We start from the raw sequence: 22,966 nt of genomic DNA, 5'->3' as shown, positions 1-22,966 counted from the left end.
TGGGGGCTCACTGCACTGTCAGAGCGACAGTACTGGGGGAGCACTGCACTGTCAGAGCGACAGTACTGGGGGAGCACTGCACTGGCAACGCGACAGTCCTGGGGGATCACTGCACTGTCAGAGCGACAGTACTGGGGGAGCACTGCACTGTCAGAATGACAGTACTGGGGGAATTCTGCACTGTCAGAGCGACAGTACTGGGGGCTCACTGCACTGTCAACGCGACAGTACTGGGGGCTCACTGCACTGTCAGAGCGACAATACAGGGGCTCACTGCACTGTCAGAGCGACAGTACTGGGGGCTTACTGCACTGTCAGAGCGACAATACAGGGGCTCACTGCACTGTCAGAGCGACAGTACTGGGGGATCACTGCAGTGTCAGAGCGACAATACAGGGGCTCACTGCACTGTCAGAGCGACAGTACTGGGGGATCACTGCAGTGTCAGAGCGACAATACAGGGGCTCACTGCACTGTCAGAGCGACAGTACTGGGGGATCACTGCAGTGTCAGAGCGACAATACAGGGGCTCACTGCACTGTCAGAGCGACAGTACTGGGGGATCACTGCACTGTCAACGCGACAGTACCAGGGGAGCACTGCACTGTCAGAGCGACAGTACTGGGGGATCACTGCACTGTCAACGCGACAGTACTGGGGGAGCACTGCACTGTCAACGCGACAGTACTGGGGGCTCACTGCACTGTCAGAGCGACAGTACTGGGGAGCACTGCACTGCCAGATCAACAGTACTGGGGGAGCACTGCACTGTCAACGCGACAGTACTGGGGGCTCACTGCACTGTCAGAGCGACAGTACTGGGGGCTCACTGCACTGTCAGAGCGACAGTACTGGGGGCTCACTGCACTGTCAGAGCGACAGTACTGGGGGCTCACTGCACTGTCAGAGCGACAGTACTGGGGGAGCACTGCACTGTCAGAGCGACAGTACTGGGGGAGCACTGCACTGGCAACGCGACAGTCCTGGGGGATCACTGCACTGTCAGAGCGACAGTACTGGGGGAGCACTGCACTGTCAGAATGACAGTACTGGGGGAATTCTGCACTGTCAGAGCGACAGTACTGGGGGCTCACTGCACTGTCAACGCGACAGTACTGGGGGCTCACTGCACTGTCAGAGCGACAATACAGGGGCTCACTGCACTGTCAGAGCGACAGTACTGGGGGCTTACTGCACTGTCAGAGCGACAATACAGGGGCTCACTGCACTGTCAGAGCGACAGTACTGGGGGATCACTGCAGTGTCAGAGCGACAATACAGGGGCTCACTGCACTGTCAGAGCGACAGTACTGGGGGATCACTGCAGTGTCAGAGCGACAATACAGGGGCTCACTGCACTGTCAGAGCGACAGTACTGGGGGATCACTGCAGTGTCAACGCGACAGTACTGGGGGCTCACTGCACTGTCAGAGCGACAATACAGGGGCTCACTGCACTGTCAGAGCGACAGTACTGGGGGATCACTGCAGTGTCAGAGCGACAATACAGGGGCTCACTGCACTGTCAACGCGACAGTACTGGGGGCTCACTGCACTGTCAACGCGACAGTACTGGGGGATCACTGCACTGTCAGAGCGACAGTACTGGGGGATCACTGCACTGTCAACGCGACAATACTGGGGGCTCACTGCACTGTCAATGCGACAGTACTGGGGGATCACTGCACTGTCAGAGCGACAGTACTGGGGGAGCACTGCACTGTCAGAGCGACAGTACTGGGGGATCACTGCACTGTCAATGCGACAGTACTGGGGGATCACTGCACTGTCAGAGCGACAGTACTGGGGGATCACTACACTGTCAACGCGACAGTACTGGGGGATCACTGCACTGTCAGAGCGACAATACAGGGGCTCACTGCACTGTCAATGCGACAGTACTGGGGGATCACTGCAGTGTCAGAGCGACAATACAGGGGCTCACTGCACTGTCAGAGCGACAGTACTGGGGGATCACTGCAGTGTCAGAGCGACAATACAGGGGCTCACTGCACTGTCAGAGCGACAGTACTGGGGGATCACTGCAGTGTCAGAGCGACAATACAGGGGCTCACTGCACTGTCAGAGCGACAGTACTGGGGGATCACTGCAGTGTCAACGCGACAGTACTGGGGGCTCACTGCACTGTCAGAGCGACAATACAGGGGCTCACTGCACTGTCAGAGCGACAGTACTGGGGGATCACTGCAGTGTCAGAGCGACAATACAGGGGCTCACTGCACTGTCAACGCGACAGTACTGGGGGCTCACTGCACTGTCAACGCGACAGTACTGGGGGATCACTGCACTGTCAGAGCGACAGTACTGGGGGATCACTGCACTGTCAACGCGACAATACTGGGGGCTCACTGCACTGTCAATGCGACAGTACTGGGGGATCACTGCACTGTCAGAGCGACAGTACTGGGGGAGCACTGCACTGTCAGAGCGACAGTACTGGGGGATCACTGCACTGTCAATGCGACAGTACTGGGGGATCACTGCACTGTCAGAGCGACAGTACTGGGGGATCACTACACTGTCAACGCGACAGTACTGGGGGATCACTGCACTGTCAGAGCGACAATACAGGGGCTCACTGCACTGTCAATGCGACAGTACTGGGGGATCACTGCACTGTCAGAGCGACAGTACTGGGGGATCACTACACTGTCAACGCGACAGTACTGGGGGATCACTGCACTGTCAGAGCGACAGTACTGGGGGCTCACTGCACTGTCAGAGCGACAGTACTGGGGGCTCACTGCACTGTCAACGCGACAGTACTGGGGGATCACTGCACTGTCAGAGCGACAGTACTGGGGGATCACTGCACTGTCAGAGCGACAGTACTGGGGGATCACTGCACTGTCAGAGCGACAGTACTGGGGGATCACTGCACTGTCAGAGCGACAGTACTGGGGGATCACTGCACTGTCAGAGCGACAGTACTGGGGGATCACTGCACTGTCAGAGCGACAGTACTGGGGGCTCACTGCACTGTCAGAGCGACAGTACTGGGGGATCACTGCACTGTCAGAGAGACAGTACTGGGGGATCACTGCACTGTCAGAGCGACAGTACTGGGGGATCACTGCACTGTCAGAGCGACAGTACTGGGGGATCACTGCACTGTCAGAGCGACAGTTCTGGGGGATCACTGCACTGTCAGAGCGACAGTACTGGGGGATCACTGCACTGTCAGAGCGACAGTACTGGGGGATCACTGCACTGTCAGAATGACAGTACTGGGGGCTCACTGCACTGTCAGAGCGACAGTACTGGGGGATCACTACACCATCAGAGCGACAGTACTGGGGGAGCACTGCACTGTCAGATCAACAGTACTGGGGGAGCACTGCACTGTCAATGCGACAGTACTGGGGGATCACTGCACTGTCAACGCGACAGTACCAGGGGAGCACTGCACTGCCAGAGCGACAGTACTGGGGGAGCACTGCACTGTCAGATCAACAGTACTGGGGAGCACTGCACTGTCAACGCGACAGTACTGGGGGCTCACTGCACTGTCAGAGCGACAGTACTGGGGGCTCACTGCACTGTCAGAGCGACAGTACTGGGGGAGCACTGCACTGTCAGAGCGACAGTACTGGGGGAGCACTGCACTGTCAGAATGACAGTACTGGGGGAATTCTGCACTGTCAGAGCGACAGTACTGGGGGCTCACTGCACTGTCAACGCGACAGTACTGGGGGCTCACTGCACTGTCAGAGCGACAGTACTGGGGGCTCACTGCACTGTCAGAGCGACAGTACTGGGGGAGCACTGCACTGTCAGAGCGACAGTACTGGGGGAGCACTGCACTGTCAGAATGATAGTACTGGGGGAATTCTGCACTGTCAGAGCGACAGTACTGGGGGCTCACTGCACTGTCAACGCGACAGTACTGGGGGCTCACTGCACTGTCAGAGCGACAGTACTGGGGGATCGCTGCACTGTCAGAGCGACAATACAGGGGCTCACTGCACTGTCAGAGCGACAGTACTGGGGGATCACTGCACTGGCAACGCGACAGTCCTGGGGGATCACTGCACTGTCAGAGCGACAGTACTGGGGGAGCACTGCACTGTCAGAATGACAGTACTGGGGGAATTCTGCACTGTCAGAGCGACAGTACTGGGGGCTCACTGCACTGTCAACGCGACAGTACTGGGGGCTCACTGCACTGTCAGAGCGACAATACAGGGGCTCACTGCACTGTCAGAGCGACAGTACTGGGGGCTCACTGCACTGTCAACGCGACAGTACTGGGGGCTCACTGCACTGTCAGAGCGACAATACAGGGGCTCACTGCACTGTCAGAGCGACAGTACTGGGGGATCACTGCAGTGTCAGAGCGACAATACAGGGGCTCACTGCACTGTCAGAGCGACAGTACTGGGGGCTCACTGCACTGTCAACGCGACAGTACTGGGGGCTCACTGCACTGTCAACGCGACAGTACTGGGGGATCGCTGCACTGTCAGAGCGACAGTACTGGGGGATCACTGCACTGTCAGAGCGACAGTACTGGGGGATCACTGCACTGTCAGAGCGACAGTACTGGGGGATCACTGCACTGTCAGAATGACAGTACTGGGGGAGCACTGCACTGTCAACGCGACAGTACTGGGGGCTCACTGCACTGTCAGAGCGACAGTACTGGGGGATCACTGCACTGTCAGAGCGACAGTACTGGGGGAATCACTGCACTGTCAGAGCGACAATACAGGGGCTCACTGCACTGTCAATGCGACAGTACTGGGGGATCACTGCACTGTCAGAGCGACAGTACTGGGGGATCACTACACTGTCAACGCGACAGTACTGGGGGATCACTGCACTGTCAGAGCGACAGTACTGGGGGCTCACTGCACTGTCAGAGCGACAGTACTGGGGGATCACTGCACTGTCAGAGCGACAGTACTGGGGGATCACTGCACTGTCAGAGCGACAGTACTGGGGGATCACTGCACTGTCAGAGCGACAGTACTGGGGGATCACTGCACTGTCAGAGCGACAGTACTGGGGGAGCACTGCACTGTCAACGCGACAGTACTGGGGGCTCACTGCACTGTCAGAGCGACAGTACTGGGGGCTCACTGCACTGTCAGAGCGACAGTACTGGGGGATCACTGCACTGTCAGAATGACAGTACTGGGGGATCACTGCACTGTCAGAATGACAGTACTGGGGGAGCACTGCACTGTCAGAGCGACAGTACTGGGGGATCACTGCACTGTCAGAGCGACAGTACTGGGGGATCACTGCACTGTCAGAATGACAGTACTGGGGGAGCACTGCACTGTCAGAGCGACAGTACTGGGGGAGCACTGCACTGTCAGAGCGACAGTACTGGGGAGCACTGCACTGTCAGAGCGACAGTACTGGGGGAGCACTGCACTGTCAGCGCGACAGTACTGTTGGAGGAAGAGAGTTTGGGGAGGGAATTCCAGATACATATCTCAGGCAGCTGTGGGAACAGATGAAGGAGTGGGAATTTGTAAAGAAGCCAGTTGGGGAGAGGGGGTTTTGTGGCTGGAGGTGATTGTTGAGATAATGACAGAAATATCCTGACGCTGTGTCTGAAACCTTTGTTGCTTAGAATGGAAACGTACGATGTCAGGAGGAAATTTGTCGTCCACTCACCTGCATTCAGTGGTTCAAAGATCCAGCCCAGTGCTGCCCCACCTGCAAAGGTATGTGAACCTTCCAGTCTTTGAACTGATGGCACAAACCACAAGAGTGAGAAAATCCAATCTGAACTCCTTACACACACACACCGACTCCAGCCTTGTCTTCAGACCCCTATACCTTTGTCTCCGCTCTCCTGCCCCTCCCCAGTGACCCACCTCCCATGTCAACCCATCGTGTCCCAGCTAGTTTCACTGCATTGATTTGAGGGGAATGGCTCCTTGACTCTCAGTCTCCAAGTTCACCCAGAAGAGACGAGGAAGGGTCTCGGCACCTGCGGGTCCTCCGCACTCGTGACCAGATGGGACTAGACACCACCCAGAACCCAGGCTGAGGGCCCAGCGATTTGATCTCTGAATTTAGACACCCGGGCTTTGTTGGGCTTGGTTCAGGCATAGTTCACAGTGTGAAGCCTGCCGAGCCTGTGCCCTGGTTGCATTGTTCCAAAGTGGCTAGTGACCAGAAAGACAGAAGTCTTAACTTCCAATTTTTATTGCCTGCTGTTTGGTAGATAGCTCCTTGTGGGGAAGACCCTCTGAAAGAGTGAACTGATCCCCAAAACATGAAGAAGATAAGTGAGGAGCATGAATGGAGAATGTGTCCCTCCACCACGCCATGTTAACTCAGCGGTATTGTAGTTACGCAGCACTTTCTTTTTTTAAAATAAATTTAGAGTACCCAATTCATTTTTTCCAATTAAGGGGCAATTTAACGTGGCCAATCCACCTACCCTGCACAACTTTGGGATGTGGGGGCGAAACCCACGCAAACACGGGGAGAATGTGCAAACTCCACAGGGACAGTGACCCAGAGCTGGGATCGAACCTGGGAACTCGGCGCCATGAGACTGCAGTGCTAACCACTGCGCCGCCGTGCTGCCCTACGCTGCACTTTCTTGAGACATTTCCCTGCCTGGTTGATGCTCTGTAACCACAAAGGTGGGGAAAGAAATCTTCTGATTAAGAGCTTCCATCGCACTGCAGCGGCTTCTCGCTAATCCACAGCCAACAACCGGCCCTGAAAGCTCTGCTCACATTTCAGAATCACAGAATTGTTGCAGAACAGGAGCAGGCCATTTGGCCCACTGTGTCTGCACCAGGTCTCCGCTGGAACAACCTACCTCGTGCCACTGTCCCGCCTTCTCCCCTTGGCCCGGCAAGTTCTTCCTTTTCGGACAAGAACCCGATTCCCTCTTCAATGTCTTGAGTGAACCTGCCTCCGCCACTCTCTCCAGGCAGAGCATACCAGCTCCTAACCACTCGCTGTGTGAAAACATTTTTCCTCACGGCATCATTGCTTCTTTTCTAATTATCTGAATTCTGTGACCTCTTGTTCTCGATCCTCCCGTCAATGGGAACATCTTTTCCCTTCTAATCTGTCCAGACCCCCCGTGCAATTTTGAATACCTTTTGACATGGATATAAATATATTTTTAGAGTTTATTCAGGACTGAGTGTGCGTGTGTGTTTTTTTTCTTGTCAGTGTGTATTGTGCAGGGCCTGGAGTATGAGGATGGAATGGAGTGGGAGCTGGAGGAGAGCCAATGCACCTCTTGTACCTGTCTTCATGGTAACATCACCTGCAGATCAAGGCAGTGCCCACCCGTCTCCTGTCTGCACCCGAGCTCAAACAACGGTACATGACTCAATCAAAATCAACCCCGAGTAATCTCGACTGTGCATCCGTCAGGCATAGGGCCACTGGGACAATAATAAGGCCAGGGGCGGGAGGGTGGGGCGGGGCGCGGGTGTTAGATGTAGGGTCAGGAGTTTGCGAGGAGGGTCAGGTACAGTTGGGGAGGGGTGGTGTTGGGTAATGGCTCGGTAGGCTTGCCAGTTGGGTTGGGTGATGGGTCAGGGGGTTGGTGAAGGGTCGGGGGTCAGGCTTACAGTTAGTGGGTCTGTGGATTTTTGACCTAATTTGCCAGAGTACTTGTTTCCTAGGAGATTGTTGTCTGTCTTGTGACCAATGCACATATAACGAGCGACAGTACAGCAACGGGCAGGAATTCATTGACCCGGACAGTCCGTGTCAGAACTGTCACTGTCAGGTATGTAAGGTGTGTGTGTGCATCGGGCTCTATGTGCGTGTGTGTCTGTGTGTCTGCGTGTGTGTGTCTGTCTGTGTGTGTGCGTGTGCCTGTGTGTGCGTGTGCCTGTGTGTGTGTGTGCCTGTGTGTGTGCCTGTGTGTGTGCCTGTGTGTGTGCCTGTGTGTGTGCCAGTGAGTGTGTGCGTGAGTGTGTCTCTGTGTCTCTGTGTGTGTCTGTGTGTGTGTGTGTCTCTGTGTGTGTGTGTGTCAGTGTGTGTGTGTGTCAGTGTGTGTGTGTGTCAGTGTGTGTGTGTGTCAGTGTGTGTGTGTGTCAGTGTGTGTGTGTCAGTGTGTGTGTGTCAGTGTGTGTGTGTCTGTCTCTTTGGGCTGGCTGGGTTGAGGGAACTGGGTGAGTTATCCTTGGAATCACATCTGATGTTTTCTCACCTGACAGAATGGGACAGTACGCTGTACCCCAACTGACTGCCCTCCAGTCACCTGCCCCAGACCCGAGAGGAAGGCAGGTCAATGCTGTGCAAAGTGTCCAGGTAAGAGCAGCACCTTGTCTTTGAGGTGAGGGGCGAACAATTGTCAACTCTGCCCCCAAGCAAATATCTACCTCTCTCGTCCTTCAGTATGATACGTGGGCATAGGATCGTGAGCATCTTCAAGTCGATTGGGTCGCTTGGGTCAATCAATAGTGGGTGGGTGAAATCAGCCAGAGTCAAAGATCAGAGAGCAATGAAAGTGTTCAAGGAGCTGCAGCGGGTTGAGGTGATTGGCTGTAACAAGGTGTGTCTCATACAATTGCAACTTGTCAGAACTTGGCCCCTGCTCTGGTAGGACTGCACGAATATCTAGCCCACTACTACGCAGGTCATAGCATTAAATTTAAACGTTATACAGAATCATAGAATTTACAGTGTAGAAGGAGGCCATTCGGCCCATCGAATGTGCACCGGCCCTGGAAAGAGCACCCCATAGCCAACACCTCCACCCCATCCCAGTAACCCCACCTAACCTTTTTGGTCACTAGGGGCAATTTAGCATGCCCAATCCACCTAACCTACACATCTTTGGACTGTGGGAGAAAACCGGAGCACCCGGAAGAAACCCACGCAGACACGGGGAGAACGTGCAAACTCCGCACAGACTATGACCCAAGCCAGGAATCGAACCTGGGACCCTGGAGCTGTGAAGCAACTGTGCTAACCACTATGCTACCGTTGGGGCGACCCGGCTCTCACTGTGTTATGGGCCAGAGTTTAGAGAACCCCAAAGTGTATCATGGACACCTGACCCACAACTTTTAATAGATTGTGGTATGGGGAGCACACGGCCCAACTACAGGTGTGGTACAGCAGAAATGGAAAAGTATTTCTTAAAGCAAAACAATGTTTATTCTATGAACTCAAGTTAATCTTTTTAAAACATACAGTGAACATCTTACCAACCATTAATTCAAATACAACCCCAAAGAATACAACACTGAGTAATCCTTAAGCTGTCCTTTTAACATCCATAAGACTTAAAAAATAACTTTTAACAGACGCACATCAAGTTAAAGTCACTACTGAGAGCAGTTAGTTTTAAATCACCAAAGGATCGATTTTCAGTTTTTAGATTACAGAGAGAGAGACTAATACCGTTCTGGCTGTGACTGCAGCTATCCAGCTCTGAAAACTAAACTAAAACACACCCTGCAGCAAACAGCCTAAAACAAATGTAAAAAAGCTGGCAGACAGTCCAGCTCCTCTCACTCTCTGACATCACTGCAGCAATAAACACCCATCTCTTAAATATACTCTCACCTCCCCCCAAGAAAAAAAAACCCCCATCAACTTCAAGACGGTTTTGGGACTTCCGGTGGGCGGGAGGCAGCCGCACAATGGAGGGCTCCCGTTCGGGAACAGCATTTTCGGGGCTTTAAGCCCGGTCCCAGGGTCCACGGAGGCGGCAAAAGCAGGGAGGAGGCACAGTGAAGAAAAATGTCGAGGGTGAGCAAAAGAGCGTCCGTAAGGAAAACAGCTGAAGGTCCGTCGGGGAGTGGAAAGGTCACCGCGGGGTCACCAAGGAAAATGGAGGCTGGAGCACCAGGGGAGGCCGCATTGCTTATGGCTGAAGAAATAACTAAGGTGATGGCTGCGGAATTCGAAAGGCAGTTTACAAAATACATGGAGACAATGAGGAAGGAGATGAGGGAGGTTTTGAGTGTGCTGGTGGAGGAGGCGATTTCCCCGGTGACGACGCAGTGGCGGAGGTGCGAGAGCAAGGGGAGGCGCTGAAAGAAGTGGAGGAGACATTATTGCAGCACGGTGATCAACTTGCCGAGATGGGGAAGGAGATGAGGAAGGTGATGGACATGAACAAGAATCTGCAAGGAAAAATGGAAGACCTGGAAAACAGATCCAGGCGACAGAATTTGAGGATTGTGGGGCTGCCCGAAGGATTTGAAGGACCGAGGCTGACTGAGTATTTTGCCGCGATGCTGGCGAAACTATTGGGCGAGGGGGAGGATCCCTCCCGATATGAACTGGATCGGGCTCATCGGTCGTGGAGGCCTGTACCAAAGGCGAGTGAGCCGCCAAGGGTAGTGACTCTGTGCTTCCGTATGTACAGTGTGAAGGAGAAGGTCCTGAGCTGGGCCAAGCAGAAGCGGGTGGTGCAGTGGGCTGGAGCTGGTATACGTCTATACCAGGGCTTTACGGTGGAGCTGGCGAGGAGGCAGGCTGCCTTCAACCGGGTGAAGAGGGCACTGTACATTAGCAAGGTGCAGTGCAGCATTGTATATCCAGCGAAGCTGAGGGTGACTTACAAGCTCAGGGACTTTTATTTTGGAACGGCGGAAGCAGTGGAGGAGTTTGCGAAAGCAGAAGGACTGTGGCAGAACTGAGAAATTGCGGAATGGCCATGTGCCGATGTAACCTCATGACTGTATTTTCTTCATTTTTGTTTCACTGCGTGCGGGTGTAGGGGCTAAAGGAGCCAATGTTGTATATATTTGGACAAGGGAAGTGATGGGACTTTCACTCGAAATGAGGGCTCTTTGGAGTGTAGGTGGATATGCGGGGTTTGTGTGCTAAAAGGGGATTTCTGGGCTTTCTTAGGGCCGGGAAAGGGACCCGGGTGGGGGCCTCCACGCTGGCCGGTTTAAGCCGGCCAGTGAACGGGAGTGAGGTGGGGGGGAGGGGCTGCGGCCATCGGAGCCTGGCAGAACAGGGTCCGAGTGGTCTAGCCGGGGTGGAAAGTTGGGGGGAAGGAACCGAGGTTGGGAGGAGGAGTTTTACAAGAGGCAGTGGACGGGAACACTTGGAGACTGGGGGGGGGAGGCGGTTACAACTCTTGGGTATCATGTACGGTACTCTTTCAGAGGTTAGAGGGCGTTGAGTGTAGGGGGGGGAGGGGGAGTGGACTCTATTGGTCAATGGTGACCATGGGCGGTCCCGGACTCCTTTTCCTTTTTCTCCTTTGTTTTTTTGTTGCCACCGTGGGAGGGTTTGTTTTATTGGATGCATATATTGACAGGTGGGCCATTGTTTGGGGTGGTGGGAGGATGGGATCGTTGGTGTTGTGAAGGGGATTGATTTTGTATTTGTTACCGTTTACTGTTTGTGGGTGGGGTGTAAATTGTGAAGGAAAATGTGAAAATGGAGAATAAAAACATTTTTTTTTAAACTTCAAGATGGTTTCATTTTTCACCTTTGATGCTCGATCAATGACCACTAAAACTTGTGGTCCAACTGAAGGCTTTAATAAGTTAGATGTTTCCCCCAGCAGCTCAGGTACAGAATGAGGGCTGCTGGGGCGGCACGGGTTCTTATACCCCTCCTATCAGGGAGGAGCTATTATACACCCTAGCCAATAGAAAGCATACAGTTTCCACCAATGGTGCTTTAGCCTCTCGGGTACCGTAATACCTATAATTTTTTTTTTTCTTTTTAAATTTAGAGTACCCAATTCATTTTTTCCAATTAAGGGGCAATTTAATGTGGCCAATCCACATCTTTGGGTTGTGGGGGCGAGACCCAGGCAAACACAGGGAGAATGTGCAAACTCCACACGAACAGTGACCCAGGGCCGGGATCGAACCTGGGACCTCGGTGCCGTGAGGCAGCAAGGCTAACCCACTGCCACCGTGCTGCCCTCCGTAATACCTATAATTCCACATTCACTCCCTGTTAAAAAAGAGTCCGGCGGGGGTGGTGGCCAGAAACTACAAAACATAACAACATGGTATAATTAGTTATGGAGGTACCGTAATACCTCCGTACAGTGTTTAGTAACTATTTACAAGTCTGGTAGCTATGTACATTTGATGGTTTATATTTACAGATTACAGTTAAAATGAAGCAATCAGTCGATCGGGGGCCCTGGTCATCCTCTGTGATCGTCGGAGCCTCGGTGGTGACTCCGGTGGAGGCTCGGGCGTCTGTGACTCCGGGAGCGTGGCTTCGATCTCCATGGCAGCTTCGTTACCCCTAGACGGCGCTGGTGGGGAAAACGGTTGACCTAGGAAGGGAGCGCCTGTGGGTGGGGGGGCCTAAACGGAGCCGGCGGAAGGACCGATCCTTCTGTAAGGTGCTGCGGTGGAGGGGAGGGTGGGACTGGTGGCTGGAATGTATGTGGAGTTCCGGCGGGCGCCAGGTCCCGTAGGGAGACCGTATCTTGTCGGCCGTTGGGGAACGCCACGTAAGGTACTGGGGGTTAACATGGAGCTGATGGACCCTCTCGACCAACGGGTCCGACTTGTGCGCCCGCACGTGTTTTCGCAGCAGGATTGGTCCAGGTGCTGCCAGCCAGGTCGGGAGCGAGGTCCCAGAGGAGGACTTCCTAGGGAAGGCAAGGAGACGTTCATGAGGTGTCTGATTGGTGGTTGTACATAGTAGTGACCGGATGGAGTGGAGGGCATCCGGGAGGACTGCTTGCCAGCGGGAGACTGGGAGGTTCCTGGACCGTAGGGCCATTAGGACGGTCTTCCAGACCATTCCGTTCTCCCTCTCTACCTGTCCCTTACCCCGGGGTTGTAACTGGTCGTCCTGCTCGAGGCGATGCCCTTGCTGAGCAGGAATTGACGCACTTCGTCGCTCATAAAGGAGGATCCCCGATCACTGTGTATGTAAGCGGGGAACCTGAACAGTGCAAAGATGCTATGGAGGGCCTTGGTGACGTGGTGGCGGTCATGTCTGGGCAGGGGATGGCGAATGGGAACCGGGAGTACTCGTCAATCACGTTCAGGAAGTACGTGTAGAGGGGAGGGGGCCTTTGAAGTCCATGCTGAGGCGTTCAAAGGGACGGGAAGCCTTTATCAGGTGCGCTCTCTCTGGCCAGTAGAAGTGCGGTTTGCACTCCGCACAGATTTGGCAGTCCCTGGTGGCAGTCCTGACCTCCTCGATGGAGTAGGGCAGGTTGCGGGTCTTGACGAAATGGAAAAAGCGAGTGACCCCCGGTGGCAGAGGTCCTCGTGGAGGGCTCGGAGGCGGTCCACTTGTGCGGTGGCACAAGTGCCGCGGGACAGTGCGTCAGGAGGCTCGTTTAGCTTCCCGGGACGATACAAGATCTCGTAGTTGTAGGTGGAGAGTTCGATCCTCCACCGCAAGATCTTGTCGTTTTTTATCTTGCCCAGCTGTACATTATCGAACATGAAAGCAACCGACCGTTGGTCCGTGATGAGAGTGAATCTCCTGCCGGCCAGGTAATGCCTCCAATGTCGCACAGCTTCTACTCTGGCCTGGGCCTCCTTTTCGACTGAGGAGTGGCGGATTTCGGAAGCATGGAGGGTACGGGAGAAGAAGGCCACGGGTCTGCCCGCTTGGCTGAGGGTGGCCGCCAGAGCTACGACGGATGCATCGCTCTTGACCTGGAAGGGGAGGGACTCGTCGATGGCGGGCATCGTGTCCTTTGCAATGTCTGCTTTAATGCGGCTGAAGACCTGGCGGGCCTCTATCGACGGGAAAAGCTGTGGATTGGATCAGGGGACGGGCCTTGTCCGCATAGTTGGGGGGACACTGGGCGTAGTAGCTAAAAAACCATCGGCTGCGTTTTAGGGCCTTCGAACAGTGAGGGAGGGGGAACTCCATAACGGGGCGCATGCGTCCAGGGTCGGGGCCTATAACTCCATTTTGCACTACGTAGCCGAGAATGGCTAGACGGTCGGTGCCAAACACTCATTTATCCTTATTGAATGTTAGGTTAAGGATTTTAGCGGTCTGGATAAATTTTCGGAGGTTGGTGTCGTGGTCCAGCTGGCCGTGGCCGCAGATGGTGACATTATCGAGATACGGGAATGTTGCCCGTAAACCGTACCGGTCAACCATTCGGTCCATCTCGCGCTGGAAGACCGAAACCCCGTTAGTGACACCAAAGGGAACCCTGAAGAAGTGATAGAGCCGCCCGTCTGCCTCGAAGGCAATGTATTTGCGGTCACTAGTGCGGATGGGGAGCTGGCGGAAGGCGGACTTGAGATCCCCCGTGGAGAAGACCTTATAATGCGCGATCCTGTTTACCAGGTCGGATATGCGGGGGAGAGGGTATGCGTCCAGCTGCATAAACCTGTTGATGGTCTGACTGTAGTCGATGACCATCCTATGCTTCTCCCCGGTCTTTACCACCACTACTTGAGCACTCCAGGGGCTGTTACTGGCTTCAATGACCCCTTCCATCAGTAGCCTTTGGACCTCTGACCTAATAAAGATCCGGTCCTGGGCACTGTAGCGTTTGCTCCTGGTGGCGACGGGTTTGCAATCCGGGGTGAGGTTCGCAAACAGGGAAGGCCGGTCGACCTTCAGGGTCGCGAGGCCGCAGACAGTAAGGGGGGGTATAGGGCTGCCGAATTGGAAGGTCAGACTTTGAAGGTTACACCGGAAGTCTAAACCCAGGAGTGTAGCCGCGCAGAGCTGGGGAAGGACGTAGAGACGGAAATTTTTGAACTCCCTTCCCTGGACTGTGAGGTTTGCTACACAAAACCCCTTTATATCCACTGAGTGGGAACCGGAGGCCAGGGAGATTTTTTGATTAACAGGGTGGATGAGGAGAGAACAGCGCTTTACCGTGTGGGGGTGTATGAAGCTCTCCATGCTCCCAGAGTCAATTAGGCAGGACGTTTCGTGCCCGTTGACGAAAACGGTCGTTGTAGCGGTTGAGAGTGTTCGAGGTCGAGACTGATCCAGAGTCACCGAGACCAATCGCAGTAGTTGGGAATTCTGTTCAGGCAGTATGTGGTCGGCCGAGCTGGGGTCCTGGGGGTTCATCCAAGATGGCGTCTCCCATAGGTCGCACATGGCCGGGGATGCACAAAATGGCGGCGCCCATCCCTCAAGCACGGCGTCCGTGGAACAAAATAGCGGCGCCCGGGGTCCGCACGTGGCTCTGGGATATGGGAGTGGCGGCGACCGCTGGCCACACGGGGCCCGTGGAGAAGTTTGTGGTGGCGGTCCGGAGTCGTCGCTGGAGACCGCGGCAACTGCTCGGGCCTGACATACCCTGACGAAATGGCCCTTTTTGCCGCATCCCTTGCAGGTGGATGCGCGGGCCGGGCAGCGCTGGTGGGGGTGCGTGGCCTGCCCGCAAAAGTAGCAGCGGGGCCCCTTGGGGTTGCCAGGCCACCTTGCAGCGCAGGCCTACGGGGGAACAGGGTAAGTCTCGGGGTCGGCCGCTGCGGGGTTCCAAGCTGCCCAGGGGGCTGCCGCGCGGTCGGGAACGTAGGCGCAGTCATTCCTGGAGGCCACGTCCAGGGAGCCTGCAAGGGCCCATGCCTCCCGGAGACCCAGGGTATCTTTCTCTAACAGGCGCTGGCGGATTTGTGATGAAAGCATACCTGCCACGAAAGCGTCCCGGACTAAGCGTTCTGTGTGGTCGCACGCCGAAACTTGCGGGCAGCCGCAGCTTCTTCCCAACACCAGGTGTGAGCGGTAGAATTCCTCCAACAATTCCCCAAGGGTTTGCCGTCTTGTTGCAAGCAGGTGCCGGGCGTAGACCTGGTTTACCGGGCGAATATAGTGTCCTTTTAGCAGCTCGATTGCTGTATCGAAGTCTTCCGCTTCCTCGATGAGGGTGTAAATCTCCGGGCACACCCTTGTGTGCAGGACGTGCAGTTTCTGCTCTCCCATGGGTGCGTTTTCAGCCATCTCGAGAAACCCTTTAAAACACGCCAGCCAGTGCTTAAAGATTGCCGCTGAGTTCGCTGTGTGGGGGCTAAGTTGCAGACACTCCGGCTTGATACGGAGCTCCATCCTTTCTTCTTAAAATCTAGCTTATTAAATTGATGCACGATCAATGACCACTAAAGTGAGGTTGTAGTACAACTGAAGGCTTTAATAAGCTAGATGTTTCCCCAGCAGCTCAGGTACAGAATGAGGGCTGCTGGGGCGGCATGGGTTCTCATACCCCGCCTATGAGGGCGGAGCTATTATACACCAATTTCCACCAATGGTGCTTTAGCCTCTCAGGTACTGTAATACCTATAATACCACAACCTTTTCACTATCCTTTAAGAAATGCACACAGTAAATATATTTTTTTGTGTCAAAAAAAACAACACGCGCAAACAGGTACAACAATATAGTCCATTTTTTGTTTTTCCTCCAACTGGAATCCTTCTCGATTGACAGTCTCTTTGAACAAGAAAGTCTCTGCACGATCCATCCATTTCTCTACACCTTGGCATTTCTCTTTAAAGTCAGATACTTCAGTTCAATCTGATTACAGAGTCCTTTGTAATTCTCCAACACAGGAGCATTGGTTATCACAGCTTTCAGGCAGTCAGATGCCTGTTGAAACCCCGCTGTCCACTGGAATTTTTTACGTTTCTTCAGCAAGTCCATTAGTGGAGCAATCACGCTACAAAACTTTTGCACAAATGTTTCATCAAATCCACTCATGCCAAGAAATTGCATTATGTCCCTTTGTCTTGAGGGTATTGAAAACTCCTCAATTACTGTTGGTTTCACATCCCGTGTGACCATTCGACCCTGTCCGATTGTATGGCCAAGGAAAGTGACTTGGGCTTTTCCAAATTCACTTTTGGCTGGGTTTATCACCAAACCCGCCTCCTGAAGTCGATCAGGTAACTCCATCAGATGTTTTAAATGTTCTTTCCATGTCTGGCTGAAAATTACCAGATCGTCGATGTATACCGCACAATTGGGTAATCCTGAAACAACTTTGTTAGTTAACCGTTGAAATGTGGCTGGGGCGTTTTTCATGCCAAATGGCATAACTTTGAATTGGTACATACCATCTGGAGTCACAAAAGCTGAAATCGCCTTCGCCCTTTGGGATAAAGGTACCTGCCAGTAACCTTTTAAGTAAATCCAGTTTGGAAATAAAAGCTGATTGTCCCACTTTCTCAATGCAATCCTCCAAACGTGGGATAGGATAAGAGTCCGTTCTTGTAACTGCATACACCTTTCCATAGTCCACACACAACCGTTGGGTACTGTCTGCTTTAGGTCCCATCACTGTGGGTGAGCTCCATTGGCTGTAACCCACTTCAATTATGCCATTTGTAAGCATACTCTCAATCTCTTTGTTAACCTGTGCCAATTTTAAAGGATTAAGTCGATATGGATGTTGTTTGATTGGAACAGCATTTCCCACATCTACATCATGTATAGCCATTTTAGTACTTCCCAATTTATCTCCACAAATTTGCACATGTGATATCAATAACTCTTTCAGGTCAGTTCGTTTTTCCTCTGGAAGGTAAACAACAATGTATCCCAATTTTTAAGAACATCCTCATTTTCCAATTTAATTTGAGGTATGTCAAATTCAAAGTCATCTGGATTTGGTTCGTCACTTTGAGTTAGAATAATTAAAACATCCTCCTTTTTCTCTCCTTCCCTTTCAAAGTACCCTTTAAGCATATTCACATGACACACTCGGTGAGTCTCCCTTCTATCTGGTGTTTTTACCATATAATTCACCTCACTTAATTTCCTTTCAATCTGTTAAGGTCCACAAAACCTAGCTTTTAAAGGTTCACCTACCATTGGTAACAATACTAAAACTTTATCTCCACTGGCAAAACTACTAACTTTGGATTTCTTGTCCGCTACCCGTTACATCACATTTTGTGCAACTTTTAAATGTTGTCTAGCCAATTCACCTGCTCTATTTAATCGTTCCCTAAAATTTGACACGTAATCCATTAATGGAAGTTCTGATTTCTCACTCACCAATTTTGCCTTAATCAATTTAAAGTGGTCCTCTTACCTCATGACCAAAAATTAGTTCAAAAGGACTGCATTTGGTTGACTCATTAAGTGCATCCTTAATTGCAAACAGTACGAATGGAATTCCTTTATACCAATCCTCTGAATAATCTTGATAATACACCCTCAACATTGTCTTTAATGCCTGATGTCACCTTTCTAATGCTCCCTGCAATTCTGGATGGTACGCAGATGATTTAAATGGCTTTATTCCTAAGCTATCAATAACTTCTTTGAATAACCTTGAGGTAAAATGTGATCCTTGATCCGATTGTATTTCTGTGGGTAGTCCATATCTAGGAAAGAATTTAAGTAATTCCTCCACAATCTTTTTAGCTGTAATATTACATACTGGAATGGCCTCTGGAAACCCAGTAGACACATCCATTATAGTCAAAAGATATTGATTCCCACTTTTTGTTTTAGGAAGCGGTCCTACTCAATCAATTAGGACCCTTGTAAAAGGTTCCTCAAATGCTGGAATGGGTATTAAGGGTGCTGGTTTTATCACTGCTTGAGATTTCCCTACCACTTGACATGTGTGACATGATTGACAAAATTTAACTACATCTTTATGTAGTCCAGGCCAATAAAAATGTTTTTGGATTTTAGCTTGAGTTTTCCTTATTCCCAAATGACCTCCCACTGGTACCTCATGTGCAACTCGCAACACCTCCTTTCTAAACCTTACCGGCAATACTACTTGATGAACTTCTGCCCACTTTTCATACGCCTGCATATGTAAAGGTCTCCATTTTCTCATCAAGACATCACTTTCACGGTAGTAACACTCTGGTATACACGCAGATTCCTCTTCCGTGTATGCTTTCTGATACATCTGTTTTATTTCTACATCTTTCTGTTGTAGCTCCGCCAATTTTCCTGAACTAAAAATATCCGCCTCATACTCCATCTGTTCTTGTTCTTTTTCAACCATCTGATCAAAAATCGTTTCTGATAATTGCACTTCAACTTCATCTTCACTCTTTGAATTCTCCTCTTGTCTTAACCTGTGACTTTGCGACCTCGTTACTGCAGAATCCGGAAAAATCCTGGATATTCGTCCTTCAACACTTTGTCTGATTTTCCACTGGCTTATCAACCACAGTAGGCATCACTCCCACCTTCAATCCAGCTATATCATTACCCAAGATAAACTGTATTCCTGGACAAGATAGTTTCTCTATTACTCCTACTACCACTTCACCACTCTTCACTGGACTTTCCAACCTTACCTTATATAATGGAACACTACTCCTCTCACCCTGAATTCCACATATTACCACCTTTTCTGGCAACATTCTTCCCAAACTACATAACTCCTCATCTCTTCCCATGAAAGATTGACTAGCTCCCGTATCTCTTAAAATTCTGACTTCTTTACCTGCTCCTCCTGATACACATGAGTAAACTTTACCCACACAAGTAAATTCTTTAAAGAGACCTGGCACCTTCTGATCAATCACCTCTTGATCAGGCTGTACAAACTTTTGCACCTCCTTCGCTTCACTTGGGCTTTCCTTTACCACTTTAACAAACCCCACTGTCTTATCCTGTTTTACCACATCAGCCTTCCCAGTGCTTTTCTTCAACCACCAACACTGTGACTTTACCTGGCCTAGTTTATTACAGTGAAAACATTTGAAACTTTTCATTTCTTTTCCACTGTCCTGGATTTCTTTTTTAGTCTGAGGTACATTCTCTTTATTATCCCCCATCAGATCACCTTTACTTGTACCACTGGTGTATTTCTCATGTCCCGAGTTTCTATCCCTCACCGGCTGAAACTGATGTCGGAAACCAAGCTTTGATTTATGAACAAATTCATAATCGTCTGCCATTTCTGCTGCTAATCTCGCAGTTTTAAACCTCTGCTCTTCCACATGAGTTCTCAGTACATCAGGAATTGAACTTTTAAACTCCTCCAAAAGTACAATTTCTCTGAGAGCCTCACACATTTGGTCTATTTTCAAAGCCCTTATCCACCTATCAAAATTACTCTGTTTGATTCTTTCAAACTCCATGTATGTTTGACCAGGTTCCTTCCTTAAATTTCCTAAAGCTTTGTCTGTAGGCTTCAGGCACTAGTTCATATGCACCTAAGATGAATTTTTTCACCTCCTCATACGACTCCGATACCTCCTCCGGTAGTGATGCAAACACTTCACTCGCCCGACCTACCAGCTTTGTTTGAATCAGTAATACCCATGTGGCCATTTCATTTGTGTAGCTACCTTCTCAAATGAAATGAAAAAGGCTTCTACCTCCTTCTCATCAAACCTTGGCAATGCTTCGACATATTTAAATAGATCCCCACCAAGCCTTCGACTATGACGCTCTTTCTCACTATCCTCAACACTATCATCCAACCGTAAGTTTCTCTTTACGCCTGCCAATTTTACCTGACTGTCATGTTTCATGGCCATTTTCTGAAGTTCTAACTCTCTCTCTTTATCTTTTTCCCCTCTATCTCAAGCAGTATTCAAGCTGCTTTAATTATTTGATTCTTTCTCATGTTCCATTTGTTTAATTTGTATCTAAATTTTTGCCATTTCCAATGAGTCAAACTGTATCTCAGGCAAGTTTAAATGCTCAGCCACCGCCATAATTACCTCATCTTTTCGCATTTTGTCAGGTAATGTTAACTGCAATGTTTTTGCCAAATATAACAGTCTGCTTTTAGTCTCTGTCTGTAAGGTACTGCGTGTGACCGTCTCCACCCCCAAAAACTTCAGAGCCTCTGAAAGAGCCATTGTTCACAACACACCACTTAAACTAAAATATCAAACTTAAAAAGCAACCACAATATGCTCACCCCTCACTGTCTTTAAGTTCACAAAGTTTTGTGAGGGCCATGAAGAATCCAGCACGAGTTTTAAGGATACAAAGTAATAACATTTATTTACAATAACATATATATATAACAGCAGCAGCAACTTCCCTTGCTGCACACTCCTTCCTGCTGGTTCCTAAACTGGCCAGCTTTATTTATACTTGGAGTTTTATAATGGTTTCTCCGCCCCCCTCATTGGGGACGCTCGTACTCCCACAGGATTGTGGGATTGTCATTAGTCCCCAGCCAATGGTAAGTAGGCAGGTTATAACATCCCTCCCCCCCCCCCCCCCCAAAGTCCGAGGAATCCACCGAAGACACTGGCGAAGGAGGGCGTCAGACTCGTTTGGCCGCAGGCCGGATACCATTTGCACGCGGCACTGGATCAGGCGGCGTGTAACGAGACGGAGACCGGCGCTTCCGTGATGAACGGCGCAACGGTTGTACGTCCACGGCCCGTGGAACCGAGGATTCCCCCTCCAATGCATCCTGTGTCTCCATCTCGCAGTCAGAGTCTGCTGCCTCCGTCATGTCAGCGTCTCTATCTCCATTTGGTTCTGTAATGACCTGCGCAGGCTTCGAGTGAGGCACCAGTGGAAGATTGGGAGGACTACCTTCCCTTGTCTCTTGGTCTCTGTGGCTGTAGAAATGAGCTCCGGGGGCGGGGAATCTTTTGAGGGGATAGTCTTCTGGACCGAACGTGGTCTACATGTTTGCGCTGGAGACGACCCTGGGCTTGCACCTGGTAAGATATAGGGCCCGTTTGGCGAAAGATTACACCAGGAACCCACTGGGCACCACCAGCAAAATTCCGAACGAACACTGGGTCACCTGGCGCAAACTGCCGAATCGGCCGATGCCGAGAAAATCCCTGTCCCTGCCGTTCTTGTGTGCGGTGTACTTTTGCGCCAATGTCCGGGAAAACCATACTAAGGCGGGTGTGAAGTCTCCGGCCCATTAGGAGTTCTGCGGGAGCTACCCCAGTCACCGCATGGGGGGTGGTCCTATACGTAAATAAAAAGCGAGCCAGTCTCGTGTCCATTGATCCTGAAGGCTGCTTCTTTAGGCCTCTTTTGACTGTCTGCACTGCGCGCTCTGCCAACCCATTTGAAGCCGGGTGGTAAGGGGCAGTGCGGATATGGCGTATGCCGTTCATCTTCGTGAACCTCGCAAACTCCTCACTCGTGAATGGAGTGCCGTTATCCGTGACCAGCACCTCTGGGAGGCCATGCGTACTAAACGACAAATGCATCTTTTCAGTTGTTGCGCAGGACGTTGTCCCTTGCATCTTATGCACCTCTAGCCATTTAGACTGGGCGTTAATTAATAGAAGGAACTTGGATCCTTGAAAAGGGCCTGCGGAATCTGCATGCAAGCATGCCCAAGGCCGCCCTGGCCATTCCCAGTGATGTAGGGGCGCGGTCGGCGGAAGCTTCTGATGCTCCTGGCAAATGGAGCAGTTTTGGGCCACCTTCTCAATGTCGGTGTCGAGGCCTGGCCATCAGACATAACTCCGGGCCAACATTTTTCATTTTGGTCACACCTGGATGCCCATTGTGCAAGTCTGTTAGTATCAGCTCTTGGCCTTTTTCCGGGACAATCACACGCGTCCCCCACAAGAGGATGCCGTCTTCCACGCTGAATTCTGACAGCTTGGAGGAAAATGCCCGCAATTCGCCTGGGAGCTGTCTATGCTGCCCACCATACAGGACTATGTGCCGAACCTTTGACAGGACTGGCTCCGTTTGGGTCCACTCACGGATCTGTGATGCCGTGACAGGCAAGGTGTCCATAAAATTTAGGGTTGCAACCACCTCACCGGTCGTGGGGGTCGACATGGGGCCGGTCGATAAAGGCAATCGGCTCAGTGCGTCGGCATTTGCTATCTGCGTACCTGGTTTGTGCTCCAGAGAATACTCGTATGCAGCAAGCAATAAAGCCCAGTGCTGGATCCGTGCGGAAGCAATGGGCGGTATTGGCTTATCCTCTCTGAAAAGTCCCAGCAGAGGCTTATGATCAGTCACGATAGTGACATGGCGGCCATACACGTACTGGTGGAAGCGTTTCACCGCAAAAACCACTGCCAGGCCCTCCCGCTCGATCTGTGCGTACTTTTTCTCCGCTGCAGTCAATGTGCGGGAGGCGAAAGCTAGCGGTCGCTCGGCCCCGTTCTCCATCTTGTGGGACAGGACGGCCCCAA

At 51.6% G+C, this 22,966-nt stretch overlaps 1 protein-coding gene across 1 annotated transcript in view; it reads left to right on the top strand.

Moving 5' to 3' along the window:
- LOC140406220 (kielin/chordin-like protein) overlaps positions 1 to 22,966 on the top strand; it is a gene marked incomplete at its 3' end in the record, with an annotated part of 184,272 nt that overhangs the window by 119,619 nt on the left and 41,687 nt on the right. The window contains exons 14-17 of the mRNA XM_072494362.1: positions 5,605 to 5,698; positions 7,176 to 7,328; positions 7,637 to 7,743; positions 8,177 to 8,270. Of these exons, the coding sequence (XP_072350463.1) occupies positions 5,605 to 5,698; positions 7,176 to 7,328; positions 7,637 to 7,743; positions 8,177 to 8,270 (448 nt within the window). The remainder of the gene's footprint in view (positions 1 to 5,604; positions 5,699 to 7,175; positions 7,329 to 7,636; positions 7,744 to 8,176; positions 8,271 to 22,966) is intronic.

Source organism: Scyliorhinus torazame, unplaced genomic scaffold (assembly GCF_047496885.1).
Source record: "Scyliorhinus torazame isolate Kashiwa2021f unplaced genomic scaffold, sScyTor2.1 scaffold_373, whole genome shotgun sequence".
NCBI classification, from domain to species: Eukaryota; Metazoa; Chordata; class Chondrichthyes; order Carcharhiniformes; family Scyliorhinidae; genus Scyliorhinus; species Scyliorhinus torazame.
Note: the sequence above shows the minus strand (reverse complement) of the source record. Positions and strands in the feature narration are given on the sequence as shown.